Source organism: Bos grunniens, chromosome 9 (genome assembly GCF_055505025.1).
Source record: "Bos grunniens cultivar Pamir isolate PY7600 chromosome 9, Bosgru_T2T1.0, whole genome shotgun sequence".
NCBI lineage: Eukaryota > Metazoa > Chordata > Mammalia > Artiodactyla > Bovidae > Bos > Bos grunniens.
The window spans coordinates 95174392-95199236 of NC_141173.1; the positions used below are offsets into that span (position 1 = coordinate 95174392).

General features: G+C 46.3%; 1 protein-coding gene across 4 annotated transcripts in view; it reads left to right on the forward strand.

Moving 5' to 3' along the window:
- The window catches only part of ZDHHC14 (zDHHC palmitoyltransferase 14), a 293107-nt gene that overhangs the window by 199439 nt on the left and 68823 nt on the right, over nucleotides 1–24845 (forward strand). For all 4 annotated transcript variants that reach the window (XM_086318536.1, XM_086318539.1, XM_086318537.1 and 1 more), the window contains exon 3: nucleotides 14708–14866. In XM_086318536.1, the coding sequence (XP_086174662.1) occupies nucleotides 14708–14866 (159 nt within the window). The remainder of the gene's footprint in view (nucleotides 1–14707; nucleotides 14867–24845) is intronic.

The window sequence follows — 24845 nt, forward strand, 5'->3', positions numbered from 1 at the left end:
AACTGGGAGGAGCAAACCACGAACTTCTTAAATGTATTTACTGCCCCTTTTCCTTCTTTGTGTGTGTGTGTTGCCTGTTCATTCTTTTTGCCAATTTTTTTAAGTGGAATATTTGCCTTTTTCCTAATCATTTGCAAGAGCTCTTTAAAGATACTACCCTTTGTTACATATGAAAACAAATATATTTGTAATTTATAATTTGCACTTTATGGAGTTTTTTGACATACAGATTTTAAAACTTTAATCACAACATCTTTTCCTTATGTATGCTACCTTGTCATATATTTAGACAGGGTTTCCCCAACCCCCAAATCTTAAGTGTATGTATATTTTTCTAGTTCTTGTATCTTTTTATTTTTTACATTTAAATCCTCGGTATAAGATTTGAGGTATGGCTCCAACTTTAGAGTTTTCCCCCCCCTAAAAGATTGTTTATCCTGATTCCATTTATTGGCTAATCCATGCTTACCCTACTGATTTGAAATTCTGTATCAGATACGGAATCTCATAGAATCTGCATCTATTTGGGAATGCTCTGTTTCAGTGTTTTCATTCCCACCCGCCCCCAGGACAATTATTTCCCCTCATTATTTTACTTCTGCAAATATTGTCACCTGTGTATTCTTGCAGATGGAACTTAGAATCATTTTTTTCCAGGTTGTCAAAATTTCCCCAAATTATATTGAGACTTTGCTTGGCAGTGTAATAGATACATGAAGTAAACTAGGCAGAGAATGTCTCTCCATGTTTTTAAAAATCTCCTTCAAGTCTCTATATTTGTTTTATAGTTCTCTTTATGAGATCTCCCTCCTATTTTGGGGAGTTAGGTTTATTCCTAGAATTTTGTGACTGTTTTTTTCTGTTGTAAATAGGATTATATCCCCCTTATAGTTTCCAAATGGTTGTTGCTAATATGATATATTCTGAATCTTCTGAAATGTGTTGATAGATAGATAGGTTTATAATTGTCAGCTTACTCAAGATTCTTATTCATTTTAACCATCCTGTGTTGACTAAAAAGAAAAGAGTATATGATCATAGTGGATGAGCATTTTTTATTAACGTATAGTATATTTGTAAGTAGTATCCACTAGTTCTGTACTTCCATCCTTAATTTTCTTTTCCTCAGTGCTAAAGATAAAATTTTATTATTGTACAGAATGAAATATAAGCTGGTTCTTGCATCCTTGCTACTGCCCTTGTATTAATGCCATTCAAATTTCAATAAGAGCTGATCAGATTTTCCTGGTGATAATGGTGACGCCCTGCCCTCGCATGATTTCTAGTGCCCTGGTTTTACCTTTGTTCTCATCTCCTTGTCTTATAATATTGCAAACACTGACAACCCAAATTGATCTCTATCATTGTACAATATTTAGTAGCTTCTGACAATGCAGAAACTGCGCCCCATGGAGTAGAAACACACACAAATATTTCTCGCTCTGGCCTTCAGTAGAAGAATTGATTTTCATTTATGCAGCACAGCAGTTTTCTGTGTGTGTTCAGAAAACTTTGACCAAATTTGAGGGAAATTAAAACTTTGCAAGGACAAAGTCATCTTTATTTTGTTTTGTTTAAGGGTAAGTCTTTGCCATCCATGCGGGAAAAGAAACAGTGTGGCAAAAAAAAAAAAAAAAAGATAGTCATTAATTTTCATTTTGCTTTGAGCATGTTTTGAATTAACTCAGTTTAAAAAGATCATAACTACTAAGCACTTTCTTTTTCTCCTTTCTTTAATTGTGCTAAGTAGTGATGTGTATGTGTGTGTGTGTGTGTACACATAGATAGATAGATTAGGTAGAGATAATTTTGCCCTATAGGATTTGGACAGACCCTCCCAAAAAGAAATTTTGATGATTATCAACATCATAGCATTTGACAGTTCAGGGTCTTTCCATGAACTACAATGCCCTTGAACTACAGGCACCCAAATTGTCATAGTTTCAATGTGGAGAAACTAAGGCCTATTTTCTCCATTGGATCAAAAAAAAAAAAAGACTCTCTTCATCGGTGCCATTCAATGTTCCTATTTTCAGGAATGTATGCTTTCAGAACTATCTTTAAGGATATTGGATTTATACGCGTGGAATTATTTTTGCAATAGAACAAAGGCTGATGTTTGCCACTCACAGTCACGAGGCTCATCCTCATAGGCATCTCTTGTATGAGAGCACACACGGGACCAAGCCTCCCTTTTAATGAAGTTTAATTTAATGGGCCTTCCTTACCTGAACTTGGCTTCCACTGCAGACCACAGCTATTATCTCTCATGGTATTTTTCTACCTGTGCTTCCTGGAACCACAACACAAGAAAAGTAGGTTGAGAATCGCTGCTCTAGGTGATCTTGATCATCAGCCAAGTTTAAGATCTATTATTAAAAGTTATTTGTTTTTTGTTTGGTTGATCTTTTTTAAAATATTCATTTATCTGGCTGTCCTGGGTCTTAGTTGCAGTACACAGGATCTTGGATCATCGCTGTGGCATGCTGGATCTTAATTGCGGCATAGGGAATCTAGTTCCCTGACCAGGGATCAAATAGGAAAAGGAGTACGTCAAGGCTGTGTATTGTCACCCTGCTTATTTAACTTATATGCAGAGTACATCATGAGAAATGCTGGGCTGGAGGAAGCACAAGCTGGAATCAAGATTGCCAGGAGAAATATCAATAACCTCAGATGTGCAGATGACCCACCCTTATGGCAGAAAGTGAAGAAGAACTAAAAAGCTTCTTGATGAAAGTTAAAGAGGAGAGTGAAAAAGATGGCTTAAAGCTCAACATTCAGAAAACTAAGATCATGGCATCCAGTCCCATCACTTCATGGCAAATAGATGGGGAAACAGTGGCTGACTTTATTTTTCTGGGCTCCAAAATCACTGCAGATGGTGATTGCAGCCATGCAATTAAAAGACACTTACTCCTTGGAAGTAAAGTTATGACCAACCTAGACAGCATATTCAAAAGCAGAGACATTACTTTGTCAACAAAGGTCTGTCTAGTCAAGGCTATGGTTTTTCCTGTGGTCATGTATGGATGTGAGAGTTGGATTATAAAGAAAGCTGAGCACCGAAGAATTGATGCTTTTGAACTGTGGTGTTGGAGAAGACTCTTGAGAGTCCCTTGGTCTGCAAGGAGATCCAACCAGTCCATCCTAAAGGAGATCAGTCCTGGGTGTTCATTGGAAGGACTGATGTTGAAGCTGAAACTCCAATACTTTGGCCACCTGATGCAAAGAGCTGACTCATTTGATAAGACCCTGATGCTGGGAAAGATTGAAGGCAGGAGGAGAAGGGGACGACAGAGAATGAGATGGTTGGATGGCATCACCTACTGAATGGACATGGGTTTGGGTGGAGTCCAGGAGTTGGTGATGGACAGGGAGGCCTGGCGTGCTGTGATTCACGGGATCGCAAAGAGTCGGACATGACTGAGCAACTGAACTGAACTGAACTGAACTGAAGTACCTAATACATATTCAAATGAGTGAATAAATGAACCAGCACTGAGTAGCACCTTGAGCTCATTCTTTGAGGCTACCTTTTCTGTTTTCTATGAAGTAGACAGAAAAAGGTTGCTTTGCCCTGCTGCTGCTGCTGCTAAGTCGCTTCAGTAGTGTCCGACTCTGTGCGACCCCAGAGACGGCAGCCCACCAGGCTCCCCTGTCCCTGGGATTCTCCAGCCAATTCTCTACAAATACTTCTATTGTGTTTTTCTCAATCTCTTGTTAAAGTCCTAAGTAGTCAAGTCCTCATGGGGCTAAGAAATGCCTATTAAAATTCTCATCTGACAAATGTTCTTTTCTTGGCAAAGTTCTCCCCGAAAGGAGATCCAGCCCACAAGCCTTCTGATGACCAGGTCTAGAAGAAGCCCCGCTCCTCGGCGGTTTCTAAGTGCAATTACCTCCTGCAACTCAAAACCGCGTGCAGGGGAGGCAAGGTCAAGCCCAAGCCTCTTTATGAAATGTGGATTTGCCCTTTATGCTCATCATTTCCCCCTTCTTTGCCTGTCGGAGCTCACAATGTAAGCATTCCCACAACTCCTGACTTCTCAATTTATGCAGGTGAGGGGCTTGGCATCCCTCCCTCTCAGAGCCAGAGAGCATGGTTCCTGCCCTGTTCAGTTCTGATCGCTGAGGACTTCCTAGGCAGCCACCGTCCCCACAGCCAGCTTTGCTGGCCCTGCTGTGCTCCTGAAGGTGGACCACCAGAACAGGTTTGAGCCTCAGTGGAATAAAGTTGGTACCCAGCACCACCATCACCCGTGCCTCCAGCAGGCAGGCCAGTCTCTTTTATGGAAGATGCCGGGTCCCCTTGCAGCTCCCCATCCCCAGGAATTTGTTGTAGGTACCTTCATCCCTGCTTGGGAATTCCTCTCTAGATCTCTGCATCTTTAGATGACTCTTCTCCATTTGAGGGCAAGTCTATGGTCTCTTATGGTGGCCAGCCCCAGGCTCTTGCCATCTCCATGCACGTGGGCATGATGGTTAATCCCCTCTCACCAGCCGGCAGTCTGGTTTGTTTCCAGGGCTCTCGGTCCAGCCCCAAGGGGGTGCAGTTGCTTCCCGCTCCACCCTGGCATCCACTTGTCTCTCACAACCTCTCCCTCTGTTTCCTAAGGTCCCCACCAGCTCCCATCTCTTGCATTTCATTTCCTCTGCTGGTGTGCCACACGACACATCGGCTCCCTGCCCCGCACTGCAGAACAGGGGTGTCCTCGGATGGCAGGAGAGCTAAGAATGCTGGGGAAAGCCTGGGCTTCCTCTCCAGCGTCTTTGCTATGCTGATGCTCAGTCAGTCTCCCGAAGGGAACCCAGTATTCAGGTTTTCCTGAGAGCGGATGGCTCACACTAAGGGACGTAGCTACACTGTGCCCTCCTTCCATCCGCTGGGCACTCCTTGCTTTCAAACATAGGTGTGGGAACCTCAAGGCTCAGCCCTCGGCCCTCTCGCCTTCCCACACCTTCTGCAGTCACCTTCTCCCCTGTGTCACTGTCGGACATGTATCTCCAGCCTTGGCCCTTCCTCTGAGGTCCCGGTCTGTACACATACCTGCCCGTATGGTGATTCCTCCCGCTTAATACCGGGAGGTGATCTCCCATCCTCACTGTACGTTCCCACAAGCCCTGAAGCTCATCCTGGTCACTTGTTACATCAGGTCAGTCGCTCAGTCGTGTCCGACTCTGTGACCCCATGGACTGCAGCACACTAGGCTTCTCTGTCCATCACCAACTCCTGGAGCTTGCTCAAACTCATGTCCATTGAGTCAGTGATGCCATCCAACCATCTCATCCTCTGTTGTCCCCTTCTCCTGTCTTCAATCTTTCCCAGCATTAGGGTCTTTTCTAATGAGTCAGTTCTTTGCATCAGGTGGCCAAAGTATTGGAGTTTCAGCATCAGCATCAGTCCTTCCAGTGAATATTCAGGACTGATTTCTTGTAGGATTGACTGCTTTGATCTCCTTGCAAGGAGATAACTGATGTTACCATTTCAATATTTCTTTAATCCATTTATTTCTCTCCATCGTCACAGCACCACCGTGTTGCAGACTGATTTCATCTCTAGCTTGTATTTCAAATCCCTTCTAACTGGTCCTAAATCCATCTTGCTTCTCCCTCCCTCTCACCCAATCCATCTTTGAAACTGCATTCAGTGTGATATTTTTAATTCCTACATAGCATAGAACTCTTCTTGGCTTCTATGTTAGGATTCTCTGTCTGGAGAAAAAGAACCAACAGGAGCTATAGATAACAGGAGTTATAGAAAAATAAATCCATAGATTTATTTTTAAGGAATTGGCTCATGCACTTGTGGGGGCTGGCAAGTGAAATTTGTTGGGTAAGCTGAAAAGTCGGGCAAGAGTTGTTGTAGTCTTCAGTCCAAATTACTCCGGGCAGCAGGCTGGAGACCCAGAGGGGGTTTCTTACTTTGCCGTCTCGAGGAGAATTTCTTCTGCCTTAGGGAACCTCCATCTTCGTTCTTAAGGCCTGCAACTGATTGGCTGAGGCCCACAATCCACTTTACTTGAAGTCTACCAATTTAAATGCTCATCTCACCTAAAATTACCTGCAAAGTGACACCTAGACTGGTGTTTGATGAACATCTGGGCACAGAGCTTAGCCAAGCTGACATGAAACTAACAATCAAGCTTCCTTTTGCGTTTAGGCTGAAGGCCAACACCCCAAACCTGACTACAGGGCTCTGGGCCATCTAGCCCCAGCCTCCTCCCCCACAGCTGTTCCCTGTTCATTCTGATCCTGGTCACACTGGCCTCCCTTGGGTTCCAGATGTACCACCTGCCTCCAGTCTCAGGACTAGGAACAAGTTACTTACTCTCTCACCCAGAACGCCCTGCTCCCACTCCCAGTGTGCATGCACACTCATACACACATGCATACACACACAACCAAGTAGCCCCCCACCCCACCACGACACACACACGCATGCAGTCATACACACATACATACACACACAACCAAGTAGCCCCCCACCCCACCACGACACACACACGTTGCCTAGGGAAAACCAACTCAGTGGTCCTTCAGATCCTGGTTCCAATGCCACCTCTTATGGGAAGAGGCCCCACACCAGGCAGCCTTCCCTGCTACTCTGACTCATCTGTGCATGACGAGCATTCAGTCGTGTGATTATAATTCATATCTGTCTCCTCCACAAGACTGCAAACTCTTTGAAGGCAGGGACCAGGTCTCCTTGACGGTCTGTGTTGCCCACCAGGGTGCCTCCAACTCTCGTGGGTGTTAAGAGAGTGAGTGAATTCTCTGGAAAGCGTACCTGGCCTTGGATGTCACATGTCTTCCATTCCTTGCAGCACTCATTCCGGCGACGCAGGGCCTGCCCTTGCCTCTGGCCCCCTACATCGGCTTCCCTTCTTCTCTCGGTCTGGCTTTGCAGACACTGTTTGCCTCTCCTTGGGATGAGCCCCCCTAAGGAGAGGACACCCTTACTGCTGACTGCCCTACATGTGGTTCAGCTTTGAAACTCTGCCTGCCTGAGCCTTAACTCAGCCATCAGCTTCAGTCCTTGAAGGCAAACATTTAAGACAAAGTGACTTACAAAGCTTTTATTTTTTTTTAAACTTTTATTTCGTATTGGGGTATAGCCGATTAACAAACCATGTTGTGGTGGTTTTAAGCAAACAGCGAAGGGACTCAGCCATACATTCATGTATCCATTCTCCCCCAAACCCCCCGCCCATCCAGGCTGGACTTGCCAAAGCTTTTAACTGGAGGAAGAGGACTGTCACCCTCCATGAACCCTCGTATGCATTTTTGTATTTAAATATTTGTAGAAGCAAAGATGCTGCCACCCAAAATACTTGTGAGAAAAAGTCCACATTTTTACTCTCTCGAGTGGAAACCTAACCAACTATCTGTAGACAGAGCAGCATTTCTCCTGCCTTTTCTCCCAAGCACTTAAAATAATAGAGGTTGGCTTGTCTGACATCGTCATTGTTAATATTTTTCTGTAAACTTGGAAGTTTACAAATTGTTAGCTAAGAGATTGCTTTAAATGGCTCCAAAAATAGCCATCTTGTGATAGATCAACCACTCCAAGGTTGGGTGGTTTGTGTCCCAGACGCTTCAGAGCGTCAATGAAATGAGCCTTATGAAAACTGCAGGTTCGTTAGATCCAACAGCTGTCCTCCAGCACGTGCAGTTGGTGTAGTCATGGAGGCTTGGGTGGGAAGCAGATCATACGGTTCCTGTGACTGTACCCTAATGCAGAGATGCTTTATCTTCATTCTTCCCGGTCTGGCAGACAGGTTGTCAGCTAGTGAATGGTCTATAAAACACCCGTACATCAGGGTGTGATGCTGTTCTGCATCTTTTTGATAAAGGAAAAGAATCTTAATCTACATTTTTTTGCAAATTGGGATTTCTTTTCCCCATATGCATTTTTAAAAAGTGGAGTTTCAGGGACTGCCCTGGTGGTCCAGTGGTTAAGATTCCATGCTTCCGTTGTAGGGGGCATGGATTCAATCCCTAGTCAGGGAACTAGATGCCACATGCTGCCCAGTGTGGGCCCCCCAAAAAACTGGAGTTGCATTACTTTTCATGGTGGATTTCAGCAACTTTTAAAGCTCATCCATTTTCCCCCTGAATTTGGGGCGGGATTAAATCAGATGGCAGACAAATGGGTCTCTCAGCGTGTTAGCACTCTGATTCCTCCCAAGAAAAGATGGCTTGCTTTTTGGAGAGTGGCTTTGAAATAGGCATATATTAACAAACAACTTACTTAAGACCTCTGGAAGCCCAGGATTTCTCTGTGAGTGAAAAGCTTAGTGAGCAGGCCATTTTGTGTCCCTGAACACACCAGCCTCCCATCCCCTCTCCCCAGCTCTCCTAATTCTTTGCCTGTAAGCTGCCTGCGAGGTTAATACTAGACAGAAATTCTGTGACTGTTTCTGCCCCTGTGCCAACAACTCCGAGCCATTTGGAGGGGTGGTGGGGGCAAGGACAATGAAGCAGAAGACCATTTCAACCTTTAAAATTTTTTTTCAAAATGCTAGTGTATAAAAACATCCTTGAAAAATACTGACTCGTATAAACTTGCAGAACTGTTAGAGGTTCCCCCCCCCCAAATTCTAGTGTTCTTTACCCATTAGCTATTGCAGACTTTGACTATTCTTTTTCAACAGCTGCATTGTAAACCACAAAGAGCAGGTCTAAGAAGCAGAGGCACCACTGTGGTCAACAGCAAAAGCCAAAACCCAAACCACAGAGTAACTGAGGATTAGATTGGGAACTCCCCCACTGGGCCCTGAGATGCAGCCCCGGGTGTTTGTCATCCTTCCCGCTGAGGAGCAGGTCATGACCGGCCACTGCTGCCAGTCTGAATGTCGAAGGGGCATGGGTTTTGTCCTAAGGTGGGTGTTTGAAGCCTTGGGTTTCAAGGCTCCATTATCCCATCTGCCCTTTATTTGGGCATGCTAGGAAGCCATTGGTCTGGGGCAACAGTTGAATGTATTATGTGAAAGAAACAACAATTTGGAGGTACCCTGAAATACAATGAGAAGAAGAACTAAAGAGACTCTTGATGAAAGTGAAAGAGAAGAGTGAAAAAATTGGCTTAAAGCTCAACATTCAGAAAAGTAAGATCACGGCATTCAGTCCCATCACTTCATGGCAAATAGATGGGGAAAGAATGGAAACAGTGACAGACTTTATTTTGGGGGGCTCCAAAATCACTGCAGATGGTGACTGCAGCCATGAAATTAAAAGATGCTTACTCCTTGGAAGGAAAGCTGTGACCAACCTAGACAGCATATTAAAAAGCAGAGATGTCATTTTGCCAACAAAGGTCCGTCTAGTCAAAGCTATGGTTTTTCCAGTAGTCATGTAGGGATATGAGAGTTGGACTATAAAGAAAGCTGAGCACCGAAGAATTAATGCTTTTGAACTGTGGTATTGGAGAAAACTCTTGCGAGTCCCTTGGACAGCAAGGAGATCCAACCAGTCCATCCTAAATGAAATCAGTCCTGAATCTTCATTGGAAGGACTGATGCTGAAGCAGAAGCTCCAGTACTTTGTCCACTTGATGCAAAGAACGGACTCACTGGAAAAGACCCTGATGCTGGGAAAGATTGAAGGCAGAAGGAGAAGGGGATGACAGAGGATGAGATGGTTGGATGGCATCACCGACTCGGTGGACATGAGTTTGAGTGAACTCCAGGAGTTGGTGATGGATGGGGAAGCCTGGTGTGCTGCAGTCCATGGGGTCTCGAAGAGTTGGACATGAGAGACTGAACTGAACTGAGACACACAGCTACCCATGTTGCCCGCACCTTCCAGGTGGCGATGGCTAAATGGGTCTCTGGACCAGCAAAAGATGTAAGGAGGACATGTAAAGGGACCTCCCTGGTGTCCAGTTGTTAAGAATCTGCCTTGCAATGCAGGGAATGTAGGTTCAATCCCCGGCTGGGGAACTATGATCCCACATGCCTCGGAGAAACTAGAGAGATCCTGCATGCCACAATTAAGACCTGAAGCAGTCAAATGTTTTCAGAAAGAGAGAGAGAGGACCAGTAAAAAGGAGCAACAGCCTCAAAAGGCCTTGAGAGAGGAGCTCCTGGGGCGGGACAAGTCCCCGAGCTGTGTGACTCTGACTGGTGGGCGTGCAGGACCAGGGACACGGACCCTGTGCTTCCTGCATCCTTCCTCCAGACTGGCCAGGACAACCGACCTTCCATTTGGCAGGCAGTTCCTGGGGCCCTACTGTGTGCTGGACCCTCTGCAGGACAGCGGGAACAAGAAATCGGTCAGGCCTCGTCCCCCTCCCGGCCTGACATCTGGGGGAAGACTCGGAGATAAACCCTTATGGTCACTTCCCTGGTAGAGGGTCTCCCCTCGGGCCTGTGAGCCTCTCCAGCTGTTAAGTTCCTGCAACATCCCCAGCTCCCAGCACCCGGCTGGCACCTACGAGCACGACACAGATCTGTTGGCTGGATAAACACGCAGTCAAGTGCAGTGAGAGTCCAAGGAAGCAAGTGCCCTCAGCGCGTTTGCACAGGAGAGGCTTGAAGTGGAATTTCTAGGACGAGGCACATCCAGAGGACAGGACGGCCGGAGCAGAGAAGAGATGCTGGGAGCCTGAACAGCGGGGCCTGCCTGTTCTGGAGCCCAAGGAGCCACAGCCCCCGACTCGGGTGAGATTGTGCGGCGGGAAGAGAAGGACCAGCCCGCACAGACGACCTTGGTGCCTCACCAGAGGCTGTGGGGTCTCCATAGCCAGATGTGCACTTAGGAAGTAGGCTCTGAAGGCTGGGAGGACAGCAGATCAAGGGTGGCTGGGGACTCACGGCTCATCAAACAGTCCAGCAGGACCCCTCGCTCACTGCTGCTCACGCAACATCTCTGTTGTTTATGAGTCCTCCATTGCCTCTGGTGCGGTATTTTGTATATATTAAATAGGGAATCATTTATAAAGGTAAACCATTCAGCTTCCCAGGTGGCGCCAGTGGTAAAGAACCCACCTGCCAGTGCAGCAGACTTGTGAAATGCAGGTTCCATCCCTGGGTAGGGAAAACCCCCTGGAGAAGGGAATGGCAACCCACTTCAGTGTTCTTTCCTGGAGAATCCCATGGACAGAGGAGCCTGGAGGGCTGCACTCCATGGGCTAGCAAAGATTCAGACACAACTGAAGAGATTTAGCACACTTGCTACTTAAAACTGGGTTTTTTTAGGAGTCATTGTAGTGTGAATAAGTTTGTCATCCCTGCTTCTTAAAATATTTTTCTTGGCAAAGCAGTTTTTAAACTTTTCTGGGTAAAGTAACACAAGTGTTATTGACTGGGTTATTGTTACTTTTAAACCTCTATCTGACTCTCTGGTTTTCCTAGTTTTCATGTTTGCAAGAGCTAAAGCGATACAGTAGATTTCACAGCTGACACAAGGCTAGTGAGGCAAAGTCATAATTAATTTAGACCTCAGTGGCATTCCGTTGGCACTGGAAGAGCTCTGACCTTATCTTCGATGTGTTCAAAGCCAGTTATTTTTACCCTGATGCTCCAGGAAATACACAGCCACGTTGCCTCTTTGTTTTCTCATCACAGAATCAGTTGGGATGCCACCCTCTTCCCAGTATACATGCTTTGGAAGCTGGTGCTTCTCTGGTGCCTGCTGAACTCTGTCGTTTCATGGGGCAGCCATCTGGGGTGCCAGGCAGGTGGCAGATATGCCAAGAGAGGGTGTCCTGCCTGGCAAGGCCACCCAGAGTCCTTGGTTTATAATAACAGTCCCACTGTTTCATTATTCCAAGTAGAATGACTGTTCTCAGTGGAGAGGTAAAGTAGAAGGGCTGTTCCTCACTCTCTCCCTGTCCCTGCTCCGTGCCATTTACCCATTCACTATACAAATTTAAAAAAAAAAATTTTTTTTAAGAATTGTCTAAGATTCAAAGAGATCAAGGAGATCAAGCCAGGCAGTCCTAAAGGAAATCAGTCCTGAGTATTCATTGGAAGTATTGATGCTGAAGCTCCAATACTTTGGCCACCTGATGCAAAGCAGTGACTCATTGGAAAAGACCCTGATGCTGGGAAAGATTGAAGGCGGGAGGAGAAGGGGACGACAGAGGATGAGATGGTTGGATGGCATCACCAACTCAATGGACATGAGTTTGGGTAACTCTGGGAGTTGGTGATGGACAGGGAGGCCTGGCGTGCTGCAGTTCGTGGGGTCTCAAAGAATTGGACACGACTGAGCAACTGAACTAAACTGAAGATGCAAAGAGCACGATAAGGTCTTGGATAGTTAGGAGGGGGGATAAAAAAAAGATTGCGGTAAATGGGCACCTCCTGAAATCATGACTTGTGAATTCTGTGAGTGAGAGCAGCTGGAGGCACCGAGGGTGCCGCTCTGCAGAGACCATTGGCTGTTCCCGTCACCAGGTTCTCCGTGTGAAAATGCTCGGGGGGCTGACTGTGCTGTGTGAAGCGGCCCCCTCCTGCCCACAAAGTTTTTCTAGGTTTCTGTGTCCTGTAAGTTTAGCTCTCTACCATGTACATGAGTGTATAGGGGTACAAAACAGAGGCACATGAGGTTAAGAGGCGCACGTGATGTGTGGATGGGCAGTGTTTTCAGGCATCCAGGAGCTAGGTTCTCAAACTTCCAGATGTGTGACACCCTCCCCCCAGTGGGCAGGGGGCACAGTGACCTCGATAGCTATGGGCGGGACTGAGAGAGAGCTCACATCTCTGACAAACTCTCAGTCAGTGTGAATTCTGCATGGACCGCAGTGACCAGGCCCTGCAATGGTGGTTCTCAGCTTTGGCTGAAAATTTCCATACATGAGGAGCTCTTGAAACCTCTGATGACAGGCTGCACCCCTCCAAGGACATCAGAATATACATATATATGTGTGTGTGTATATATATATATACATATATATAAGGGTGGGTCAGTAGCATCAGTAGCTTTGAAAGCTCTCCATTCAATTCCTGCCCAGGTTGAGTTTGTGGAGTGAGGGGTGGGGGAGAGCTGAGTGGATCGTGGGACTCTTTCCTATCACTTTGGAAATTTACCAAAAGTATATTGCAGCTGTCACTGTCTGACAGTTTCTGAGTTAAATGAACAGCTACCTTTAGTGTTTCCATCTCTGTTTTTGAAGAACACCATGAAGTTTCCCAAGATTCCCTCCACCCACCAGGCTCTGCTCCACCTGTTTATCAGCTGCGGAGTCTCAGCTGAAGCCCTCACGGATATTCTCACTCTTCTCCATTGACCCGTGGCCTCCTGTTTCCACTGCTAGCTGCCCTCAATTCTTTACGGCTGTGAGGGGTCTAGATGAAAAGAGTGTTTTATCTTCCTGTGGAGCAGGGCCTCTCAGCCCTACAGCACATTATAGTCACCAGGGGCGATTCTGGTTTATTGGATCTGGGGCAGGTCTCTGTGCTAGGGGAGTTTGAGAAGCTTCCTGGGTGAGTCTCATGTGAACTCAGGGAGGTTATAAGATTATAAGTTTACAAGATTAAAAGAAACTTTAAAAAACAGTATTTTCTTCAACATTTTGAAAACTGGTTCTAAAAAAATTAAAGATGCTGGTCAGCCAATAAACTACAGAAATTATTTTTTTTTTAATGTACATTGAACAATTTAGTTGGGGCTTTCCAGGTGGCGCTAAGTAGTAAAGAACCTGCCTGCCAATGCAGGTGGAGAAGGAAATGGCAACCCACTCCAGTACTCTTGCCTGGAATATCCCATGGATGGAGGAGCCTGGTAGGCTACAATCCATGGGGTCACAAAGAGTCGGACACAACTGAGCGACTTCACTTTCACTTTTCACTTTCATGCACTGGAGAAGGAAATGGCAACCCACTCCAGTGTCCTTGCCTGGAGAATCCCAGGGATGGGGAAGCCTGGTGGGCTGCTGTCTATGGGGTCGCACAGAGTCGGACACGACTGAAGCGACTTAGCAGCAGCAGCAGCAGCCAATGCAGGAGATGTATGAGATGCAAGTTCAGTCCCTAGGTCAGGAAGATCCCGGGGAGGAGGACATGGCAACTCACTCCAGTATTCTTCCCTAGAGAATCCCATGGACAGAGGAGCCTGGTGGGCTATAGTCCATGGGGGTCTCAAAGAGTTGGAGACTTAGGGACTGAAAGTGTGTTAGTCACTCAGTCATGTCCAACTCTTTGCGACCCCATGCATTGTAGACCACCAGGCACCTCTGTCCATGGAATTCTCCAAGCAAGAATACTGGAGTGGGTTGCCATTTCCTTCTCCAGGGAAGGGACTGAGCAACAACGTTAATTAGGACAACGCTAACTGGGGAAGGATTTTGGTGCACAAGTAACAGTATGATCCAGTGAGGCAGTCACAGGGGCATAGTCATTCAGGGCCCCCAGGTTGTATCTCCAAGGTGACCTGGGATAGGTGGGGGAAGAGTGGGTGTGGCTCAGGGGAGGCGCCCATTGGCTGGGCGGGGGCCACATGTGCAGCACCCCATTGGCCAGAGCTCAGTCACGTGGTCTCTCCCACGTGCCTGGTTTCCTAAATGCGGTCCCAGGCTCAAAAGGAGCGTAAAGGCTCTGGGACGGCCGGCGCTCTGTGTCTTCCCGCATTTCTGTGTCAGGGGTCAGGTGCCTGTGGGCCTTGCACTTGGAAATGCAGACTCCAGGCCGCCTGGGGGCAGGATCCTTCAGAGTTCACGTGCTGTGTTAAGCGCCTGTGCTCTTTTTTTTTCTTTTCTCCACAGATATCGCAAATGGCACCAGTTCAGGGGGGTACCGCCCACCTCCCAGAACCAAAGAAGTCATCATCAATGGCCAGACTGTGAAACTTAAATATTGTTTCACCTGCAAGATTTTCCGGCCCCCTCGTGCCTCTCACTGTAGCCTTTGCGATAACTGCGTAGGTGAGTCAAAGCCAGAATTGCCTCTGTTCCAACTTTAAGGCTGTGCTAAAATGTCTGCAGCTGATGGAGTAGCCTGATTTCATTTGACCAGAGACCTTGTGCTTAAAGAGAGCCAGCATGTGTGTCTCTTTAATCCTTCAAAACTAAGCAACTGGGTAATAGTTATTTCAGTTCTGTTGCCTCTGATCTGATCAACGGTCTGCCGCTGATCCCGTTCACCAAGCCTAGCATCGCCAGATCTCTTTTTCCTTCTTACATCCTGCAGCACATCCCTAGGACAGCACAATGCCCCAGGTCTTCTCCTCCCAGGGACCACACATGCCAGAGTGGGGGTTCTTGTTCCCTGGAGGTTCCAGGTCAGCAGACACTTGAAGTAAAACCATGATACCTGTAGACCCTCCATTGCCAGAGGAGCTGGCCACGTGTGTAGCCGGATTCTCCCAGCTCTTCAGAAGGCATTCTGCTTGGGGAGCTGGAGGCCATGGAAGCCCAAGGAGAAGAAAAGGGGCAAAGGCTCAGAGACTACTGGGCCCACAGTTATGTTGTTAGGTGGCCCCAGAGACCACCAAGACCTGCCCTCGCTGTCAGCTTGCCTCCAGGACAGGCTAGGAAACGGGCAGAGGAAACACGGTGGAGCACAGAGGGCCTCGGCTGTAAGGCTTAGCCCTGCTGCTTGGTCGCCAGCACCGCAGCACAGCATTTCTGCCTCTGTGTGGGTCCCAGCCCCTGGGGATTACTTGGCAAGCTCATCCCATCAGACCGAGACATGTTACCCACACTTGCAGACCATTACTCTGCCCCAGGATGGAGTGTGTCAGACATGAGGTCAGCAAGGAGACGGCGGAAGCCCCAAGTGACAGGAAGGGTAATGAGAAAGGGACCACAGCTTTGCCACGTGGGGGAAGACCCACATTTTTTCAGTCCCATAGTCTGCCTCTAACAGAAATAACCAGGGACTTCCCTGGGAAAACAAGCATGGAAATCCTGTTAACCTCACACCTGAAAAGACAGAACACCTCAGAACACACCTTGTTCCCCTTAGTAACACATAGCCAACTGCTAACATTTTCCGAGCCTATTAGAATTTGTGGTCTTGATTCTTCTTCAGAAAAAAAATTATATCATGTGTTTCCTGCTGTGCAAAGCTTTTTTGTTTATTGGCCTGACTTTTACTGTAACTTTAATGTTAATCTACAATTTGGTAGGGAGTCCATGTTTTCCCTCTCAGACCTTTTCTTTGTTTTACTCACTTGGAAAAATTACTGTTAGCCTTTGCCTCCCCAGCAAAACATCATGGAATTTTGTTGTCTTTCTTGTGTAGTAAAAACCAGTTAAAAGCCTGAAATCTGGCACCCGATGACCTGGGTACAAATACTAGGTTCATGATTTAGGCATGCAACCTCAACTCTGTATGCCTTGGTTTTCTCATCTTTATAATGAGGTCAGTAGCGGTGCCTACCTCACACGATGATTGAGAGAGCAGAGTTAAAGTGTGCAAAGCACTCAGCCTCGTGCCTGGCTTTTGGTAAATTCTCTGTGGTTGTTAGCTGTTCCTCTGTTATTACTACTGCTCCCTTGACACTTCTGATTGGCTTTCTCTGACCAATGTCTTGGTCTACTGTGGCCCTCTGCAGGTATGATGACCAAACCTGTCCCTGGTCCTCTATGTGAGGACACACACCAGGGTTTACAAGGTCATGAGACAGCCTTTGTGTGATTTCTGATACCCTTCCGGGTGACTCCAACCCCAGTGACCATCCCATGCCCATCTTGAGGACACGCAAGCCAAAGTGGCCCAGTGGCTTAAATATCTTCAGGAAAACAATCCATAGGGATTCACAGGATCCTTTCTTGGGTTGTAATTTTGGGATTACATGATGGAATATTATATGATGGGATAATATGTAACTTACATTCTTTCACCTAAAAATCTTCTGTTATTTTGCGTATCTTCTCCTGGAGGTCTAATGACTTGTTCCAGTTGGCATTTACAGGGAGGGAGTGGTTACCTGCAGACCTGAAGAGTTTACGGGACACCTCTTTTTTTTTTAATCATTTATAAATGTATTTACCCATTGCTAGATAGCTGACTGTTTCTATTTGTTCATTTATATTCCATCTGTAGGGTGGATTCCTAATCATGATAAAACGTTCCTTTCTGTCTCATAGTGTTTTAAAATTCTCTTCGGTTATATCGTAAAACACTTTCTGAAAGTTCATCAGATTCTCTCGTTTATTCCCTCCACCATAGGTTTAATAACCCTTAAAGAACCCTGGAGAAGGAAATGGTAACCCACTCCAGTATTCTTGCCTGGAGAATCCCATGGACGGAGAAGCCTGGTAGGCTACAGTCCATGGGGTTGCAAAGAGTCGGACACGACTGAGCAACTTCACCTTTCTTCCTTCAAAGAACCCTGATGTATTAGATGTAAAATCCTCTTACCAGAATTACTCATCTAGTTAATGGTATACTTCTGTGGTGGTTTAGTTGCTAAATCATGTCCGACTCTTGAGACCCCATGGACAATAGCCTGACAAACTCGTCTGTCCATGGGATTCTTCAGGGAAGAATACTGGAGTGGGTTGCCATTTCCTTTTCCAGCGAATCTTCCCAATCCAGGAATCGAACCCGGGTCTCCAGCATTGCAGGCAGATTCTTTACCACTTGAGTTGCTAGAAACTCCCAGTGAGACAATAAGAGCCATCAGTCTGTAGTGTCCAGGAGCCCTTCTGATAGGTTCTGAGCAACCTTTTTGGTAACTCCAAGTCACCATGGTAACCCAGAACTCCACAAGCAAGCCTGATGCTGTCCTGTAATGGGAGGATGAAGAGCTGCAAACAGAAAGGAGCAGAAGGGGGAAGGTTAGGGGTGGGCTGCAGTCCATGGGGTCGCCAGGAGTCGGACACGACTGAGCGACTTCACTTCCACTTTTCACTTTCATGTACTGGAGAAGGAAATGGCAACCCACTCCAGTGTTCTCGCCTGGAGAATTCCAGGGACGGCGGAGCCTGGTGGGCTGCCGTCTATGGGGTCGCACAGGGTCGGACACAACTGAAGCGACTTAGCAGCAGCAGCAGCAGAGGAGGGAACTAGACAAGGAGCACATTGCCAGTAGCTGCCTCTAAGCTTCATTTGATGGTCCTTGGGCTGAAAGTGGGCAAACGGTAATCAGGGCCCCGCTCTGTGGGGGACAGGTGAGAGGAATAGCACACAGCTGATGGAAAGTAAATGTACTTGCTGCACTCGGGGAACAACCACACAGCAACTCAGACCTACATCATTTTGGCTTTCGAGTTCATTACACTACATTTGGGCCTTGGGTGTGACCCATTAGCTGACCAACAAATTGGACCTTGTCCATTTTGGAAAATAGAGTGGAAAGCAGTTGTCTCCAATGGAGAAGTATAATTGCAGAGTTTGCCACTACTTTATTTTTAGATGGCAAGTTTTTATTGAAAGAATTCTACTTTCTGCAGCCAGGGGAAAAAAGTACAATGATGTGCTGAAAGCCAGTGTTCGAACATGTGGCTTCCCTTCCATGGTAATGAATGGGCTCAGGTTGGTCCTTCCTAGGCATGCAAATCAATGTCACTTTGCACTGGGAGAGGAGAGAGGAAAATGCAGCTTCCTAAAGCGTATTTTTCTTTGTTAAGTAAGTAATGAGAGCAAAGTTGTAGGGGCTCTGTAGCTGAAGTCGAGGGCTGAGGGAAAAGCTTTTTGGGGAGCACACTCTGTTGCTAACGTAGAACAGGTTAGCAGAGCCAGGCGGTTGGGACACGGCTCTAAGGACAGATGCCCAGGACTGGGTCCTGGTCCTGCCCTTGGATAATATTGGAACCTGGGCAGGTTACCCTCACTGTTTCCACATCTGTAAGATGGGATGATCCCAGTACTGCCTTGTAGGTTTATCCTGAGGATGAAGCGAGACAGTGCCCAGCACACATGGACCTGGTGCACACCGAGGGCTCACAAAGAGCCTGCCAGTGAAGTGTTGTGACCGTGCGTGATGGGGGCAGGCCTGCCACAGTGCTCCCAGGGAGCTGTAGAATGAGACTGTCATCACAGAGCGATGGGAGCCCCCTTGTCTTCCTGTGATCTGGGAGGCTTTCCATGAGCTGCAACTGCAGGAGTAAATACATTCTCTCTCTCTCTCTGACTTTGTCTCTTTTTATCTCTGTTTCTCTCCCATTGTCTCTTTGTGTTGCCATCAAATTGCTTCTGCACATTTGAAACAGAGTGTTTGGGGTTGTTTGTTCATCCAGGCAATTTTTGATGTTATAAAACATTTTTATTCAACTGACAGCTGGGGCTAAGGGGTCATCTCTGTTTGCTCAGACCCCTAGGAGCCCTCAGGTCATTTAAAGAATAACAGAAGGAGTTGGAAAGCAAAAACTTCCCTGGGGAGGTCTTCTCAGACTCACTCTGTACGTTCCAGCCCCAAGTGAGCCCCCTGCACCTCCCTGCCACCCCCGTGTCGGCCAGGGTGGACCCTTTCAGGGAAGTCTGCCCTTGGGTGGACTCTGGGCCAGTGTCGGAGTAGCCAGCAGCTTCCCCTGGAATTGGGTATTTTTTTCTTAACACAACCTAAACCTGTAATAAAAAAAAGGACTTACTTGAAAGTAATTTATTCATACACTGTGAACTAAATTCAGAGAAGACAATGGCAACCCACTCCAGTACTCTTGCCTGGAAATTCCATGGACGGAGGAGCCTGGTAGGCTTCAGTCCATGGGGTCGCTAAGAGTCGGACACGACTGAGCGACTTCACTTTCACTTTTCACTTTCATGCATTGGAGGAGGAAATGGCAACCCACTCCAGTGTTCTTGCCTGGAGAATCCCAGGGATGGGGGAGCCTGGTGGGCTGCCATCTATGGGGTCGCACAGAGTCGGACACGACTGAAGTGACTTAGCAGCAGCAGCAGCAGAACTAAATTAAGTTTGCCAAACACCGGGAAGGAGCATTGCAAGCGTTTGCAAGCCTCTACTAGAGCCTGTCTGATTTTGACCAGCTCAGCATGAAAGCAGCAGAACCTGGATCCCCAACTTTCGCCTCCTCTGGACAGATGGGAGCCCATCTTTCTCCAAGACGCCACATCTGGAGGTGCCATGAGGCCAGAGGAGGTGGTGCGGGAAGCCCTCGCGTCGTCAGCCCTGCAGGCCTCTTCCCTCGCACACCAAATGCCCTGGCCCCTTTTTCTCCCGTCCCCTACTATCCCTTCTGGTGTGGATAGCACAGAGAGCCTCCAGACATCCTCTGCTGGGGCTCCTGTCCAGCAATTTTTGTTTTGGAAGGGTTTAATTGTTCTCGCTTTTTTTTTAAGGTGTTTTTTTGGTGTGGACCATTTTTAAAGTCTTTATTGAGTTTGTTACAATATTTCTTCTGTTTGTTTGTTTTGTTTTTTTTTTTGCTTTTGCCTTTTGACCAAGAGGCAGATAGAGTCCCATCTTCCAGGCCAAATATGGAACCCGCACCCCCTACATTGGAAGGCAGTCTTAACCAGTGGACCACCAGGGAAGCGCCTTAATGGCCGTCTTTAAATGCTCGCTCTTTCTCCCGTGGGCTCTTTACTCTGCTCTCCCTTCTGCCCTGCAGTGTCCCCCTCCCGTCTGTCCAGATGCTTCCTCTGTGATGAGGTCTCTGAGCCCGAACTGCAGATGTCTTGTCTGCTCTGCACACTCTGCTGAGCCCAGTCACTGCTTCACAGCTGTACTCAATGTTAGAGGTCTGGTGTATTTGAGATCTAGAATCCTAGCTACCTTCTGGTGTAGGGCAGCACTCTGGAACTTCTTTTTAACTATTTGGGTATGCTGAGAGGGTATTCTTTTTCCGTAGGAAAGCAGATCATTTGAAGAGAATGCAGCAAGCTAGCATTTTTATCTTCTTAGGGGCCAAAAGAACCCAGGGATTTATGGTGCCCTTCCTGGTTTCCAGCATCCTCGCTGTTTACTGACATGTAATGAGCTTCTATGCATCAGGCGCTGTACTAGTATCCAGAGGCTTCAAAATAAAATACAGTCCCCAAGACTCACTATTAAGAACAAAGAGAATTCAGCACAGAAGGTATTGTGTTTATCATATTACATAGATCAAAAGGAGTAATTTTACACGCGTGAAGAGTTTCTTTAAAAATTCAGTCATCAGCGTATATATGTCAAAAAATATTGCATCAACATACCTAAGGTAAACCTTTTTAGAAAATGCAAGGAAAGTTTGGTATAAACATCATGCTAGTGAGAAACAATACCTCTGATTTTGTTGGCTCAGGTAAGCAAAATAAGAAAATAAAAGGTATCAATATACAGTTAATAAATACATGTTGAACTGTTTTGGCAAAGTATGCTGCTGTTTTTTAACTGATTGTGGAACGTTAGCAAAATTAATTAGAGTAGCTGCACAGAGGTTCCTAACCTCCTGAAAGCGACTAGGTACTTCCCAGTGTGTCGTCTAATGACACAACAGTAGAAACCAACCACAAAAGATATGAGTACACAAACCTGACCAATTGCAATGGCTTTTTCAGGAGTGATTTTTATCTGTTTATCTGACTGCATTGAGTCTTGGTCGTGACAAGTGGGATCTTTTGTTGTAGTTTTGTTGCGGGTTCTGTAGTTTAGGCACATGGGCTCGGTTGCCCCCACAACACGTGGGATCTTAGTTCCCCAGCCAGGAATTGAACCCACATTCCCTGCATTGCAAGGCAGGTTCCGAACCACTGGACCGCCAGGGAAGTCCCGAATTGCAGTGTGTTTTTTTTTTTTAAGGACCTTTTCGTTAGCTCGTGGGTGACAGAGATTCCAAAATGGCAATGGTGGAATAGTTGGAAAGCAACAATAAGAACAATGCAAAATAGAACTCCATGAGAAGGAATGGTTTGGAAAGCTATCAGGTAGCTTGTTGAAGTTGGAGGCTGCAGAACCAGGCGTGGCAGCCCGGAGGAGCTGGGGAGCCTGGGTGGCTGAGCGCAACGAGTCACACCTGAGGTAGGATGTCCCAGGAGGCGCAGGCACTACAAGCAGGATGTCTGTGGAGCCACCACTGAGTTCTGACTCTGCTGCTGCCATCTACTTGGAGCCGCGACACTTGTCTGCAGCGAGCGTGGGCTCTGGAGGCAGAGATCAGGGTGGGAGGGAGCGCCTGGACCTGATTCATTTCCACACCCGGGTGATCACCTGTTTCATTTCCACACTCAGGTGACCAGTGAGGGGAGGAGGTAGCTGCTCCACCCCACCAGGGGTGGGGCCCACCTCCCATCTATTCTGGGATTCTCTACAAACAGGAAGTTTACTTGGATGTTGGATAGCCAATGAAATGAAAAGTTTAGAAAAGTCTAGTACAAAAAACAAAAACAAAACTGGATTTAGAAGCCAGTAAAGGAACAAAGCGGCCATCAAAACAAACTTTAGAAAAACAGGAAGGAAACCATTAATGACCTAGAGAACAGAAAAATAAAAACGGTACCAGATCTAATTCTTTGGCAAATAAACAGCCAAAAGATAGACTTCTGGTATGATTGAAAGAGGGAAAGCAATGAAGTGGAAAAAACAGATTCAAATGAGACATTCTTTCCACAAACTTAGGTATAAATTAAATGCAGTTTGAGGCAGGAGACAAGATAAAACATGTCCAATTTGATTACCAATACCATTTTGGAAAAAGTTGTTTAGTCAGTCAGTCGTGTCTGACTCTTTGCAATCCCATGAACTGCAGCACACCAGGCTTCCCTGTCCTTCACCATCTCCTGGAGTTTGCTCAGACGCATGTCCATTGAGTCGATGATGCCATCCAACCATCTCATCTCCTCCTCCTGCCTGATTATTGGAAACTGTGTAATCTTTACAGTTCACGTGGGGGCTGCCCCTAAGCTTTCTTTAGTGGCACATGGGTTATGTTCTGTTCCTGAGGGTTTCCTGTCCCTTTGTGTTAACCTTTATTTCAGTATCTTTTTTCCTAGGGTCTGGAGTTTTATCCTTTTTGGTTTAAGCAACAGGTCCTGTAACTAAAAAGTATATCAAGCAACCTAATTAGTGCTTTCTTTAAAAAATTGGGGGATAATTGTTTTACAATGTTGTGTTGATTTCTGCTGTACAACAGTGTGAATCAATCATAATTGTATATGTATATACATATCCCCTCCCTTTTGAGCCCACTTCCCTCCTCCATCCCACCCCTCTGTGTCATTCACAGAGTGTGAGGCTGGGCTCCCTATGTTATATAGCAGCTTCCCACTAGCTGTCTATTTTACACATGATAGTGTTTATATGTTAATGCTACTTTCTCAATTCGGCCTACCCCTCTTCTTCCCCCACAAGTCCGTTCTCTGCGTCTGCATCTCTATTCCTGCCCTGCAAATAGATTCATCAGTACCATTTTTCTAGATTCCATATATATGCATTAATGATATTTATTTTTCTTTCTGACTTACTTCACTCTGTATAACAGGCTCTAAGTTCGTCCACCTTAATTAGTACTTTTGGATTCAAGTCATTAATCATGTTTTCACCCTCTCCCATCCACTGACCTCTCTGGAGAGCTTCATTTGCCACTAATCGTGTCTCCAACTCTTAACTTGAAATGAGTAAACTTGATGTGAGAGTAACTTGATGAGAGATCTTTTAGCTGAAAACAAGCTAGGAGGTTTTTCTTTTCACGGATAATCTATTGCAGTGTACTAAGGGCTTAATGAAACTTGCAAGGTGACAGATAACTTCAAGGCACATTACCATCATTGTCATGTAACTCACACTGTGTAAGAGTGTAGAGAAACCGGAATTCATTTCATGGCTGTGGGGAAGACTGCCATTTGTTCATAAAAGGTCTTATTCGTTGGTAGACGGAAATGCAGAGCCAGATGTAGCCAGCTCTGAACAATGTAAATGAAACTTTGGGGTGTGTATTTTGGGTATTAACTTATTCCCGGTTTTCTTATGAGCAACTCAAGTCCTTCTCAGAAAGTGAGGAGCTTTAATTAAGTCATTTATTATCAGTGATTCATTGTTATAGCTCAAGTAACAGATGGCAGAATTCCAAGTAAGCTTCCTAACTCACTTGCCCATAAGATGACATTCTTTCCTGGAAGACTTTTCATCTCCTCTTATGTCAGATTAAGACTGTTCCTGGTTGTACGTTGGGTTTTTCCTGTCTCTTCTGACCAGTTCACATTTCCTGTATTTCCCTGTTGGTTCCCATCTCTTGGGAGCCAGTAGCTCTTCTGTTGGCTCCTCCGTAACCTCTTCCCAGCCATCCCCCCAGTTCTTCTCTTGGCTCCCCTCATCCTCCATGGAGTCTTCCTACTGTAGCTGGAGACGCTCTTTCGTTGCATCCAGACAAGCTGGTCCCTTCTCTGGCCATCTCGTTCTTGACATGCCTTTCCTACAATAGGATCCACTGTATTCTGCCACCAAGAGTTTCTTCCAAAAAAATTAAAATTGAGAAAGCATGGAGGTATATTTGAAGCAATAACCAAAATAAAATAAAATTCTACAAAGTCTCTTAGCTTTCAGAAGTTCCTTCATAACATGTTTGTTAAGGATGTAAGAATATGTAAGTAGATGTAAATTCCTCAAGATGGAGTACCCAGGCCTGGGGAGTAGAAGGAGGTGGGGAAAGTACGCATGGGCAAGGTTGAGAGCCATGGGAACAGACTCTCGCTGACTCTCCCTGGGTTCTACCACTGAGGTTAGGCCACCTGAGTGTTCTGGGAATTGCTTGTCTCTTGCAAGATCAGCGGCCAACAGTGAGGCCTCCCATGGGAGGCGTGGCTGACTTGCAACCTTGAAAAACCAGTGTTAGTAAAATATCTACCATCTTTTGAGGCCTATTGGAAGCCATGCTTTGTAAGTATAATTTTACAGATGAAAATTCATCAGTGTTAGTATTTCTTCTCTAATTCACCTTAGGGCCATAGTCCTCGGGGTGTCTGAGGTGGACACTGACATGGTCTGACAGCATGGGTGGAAGTCCATCAAGCTCAGTGGCC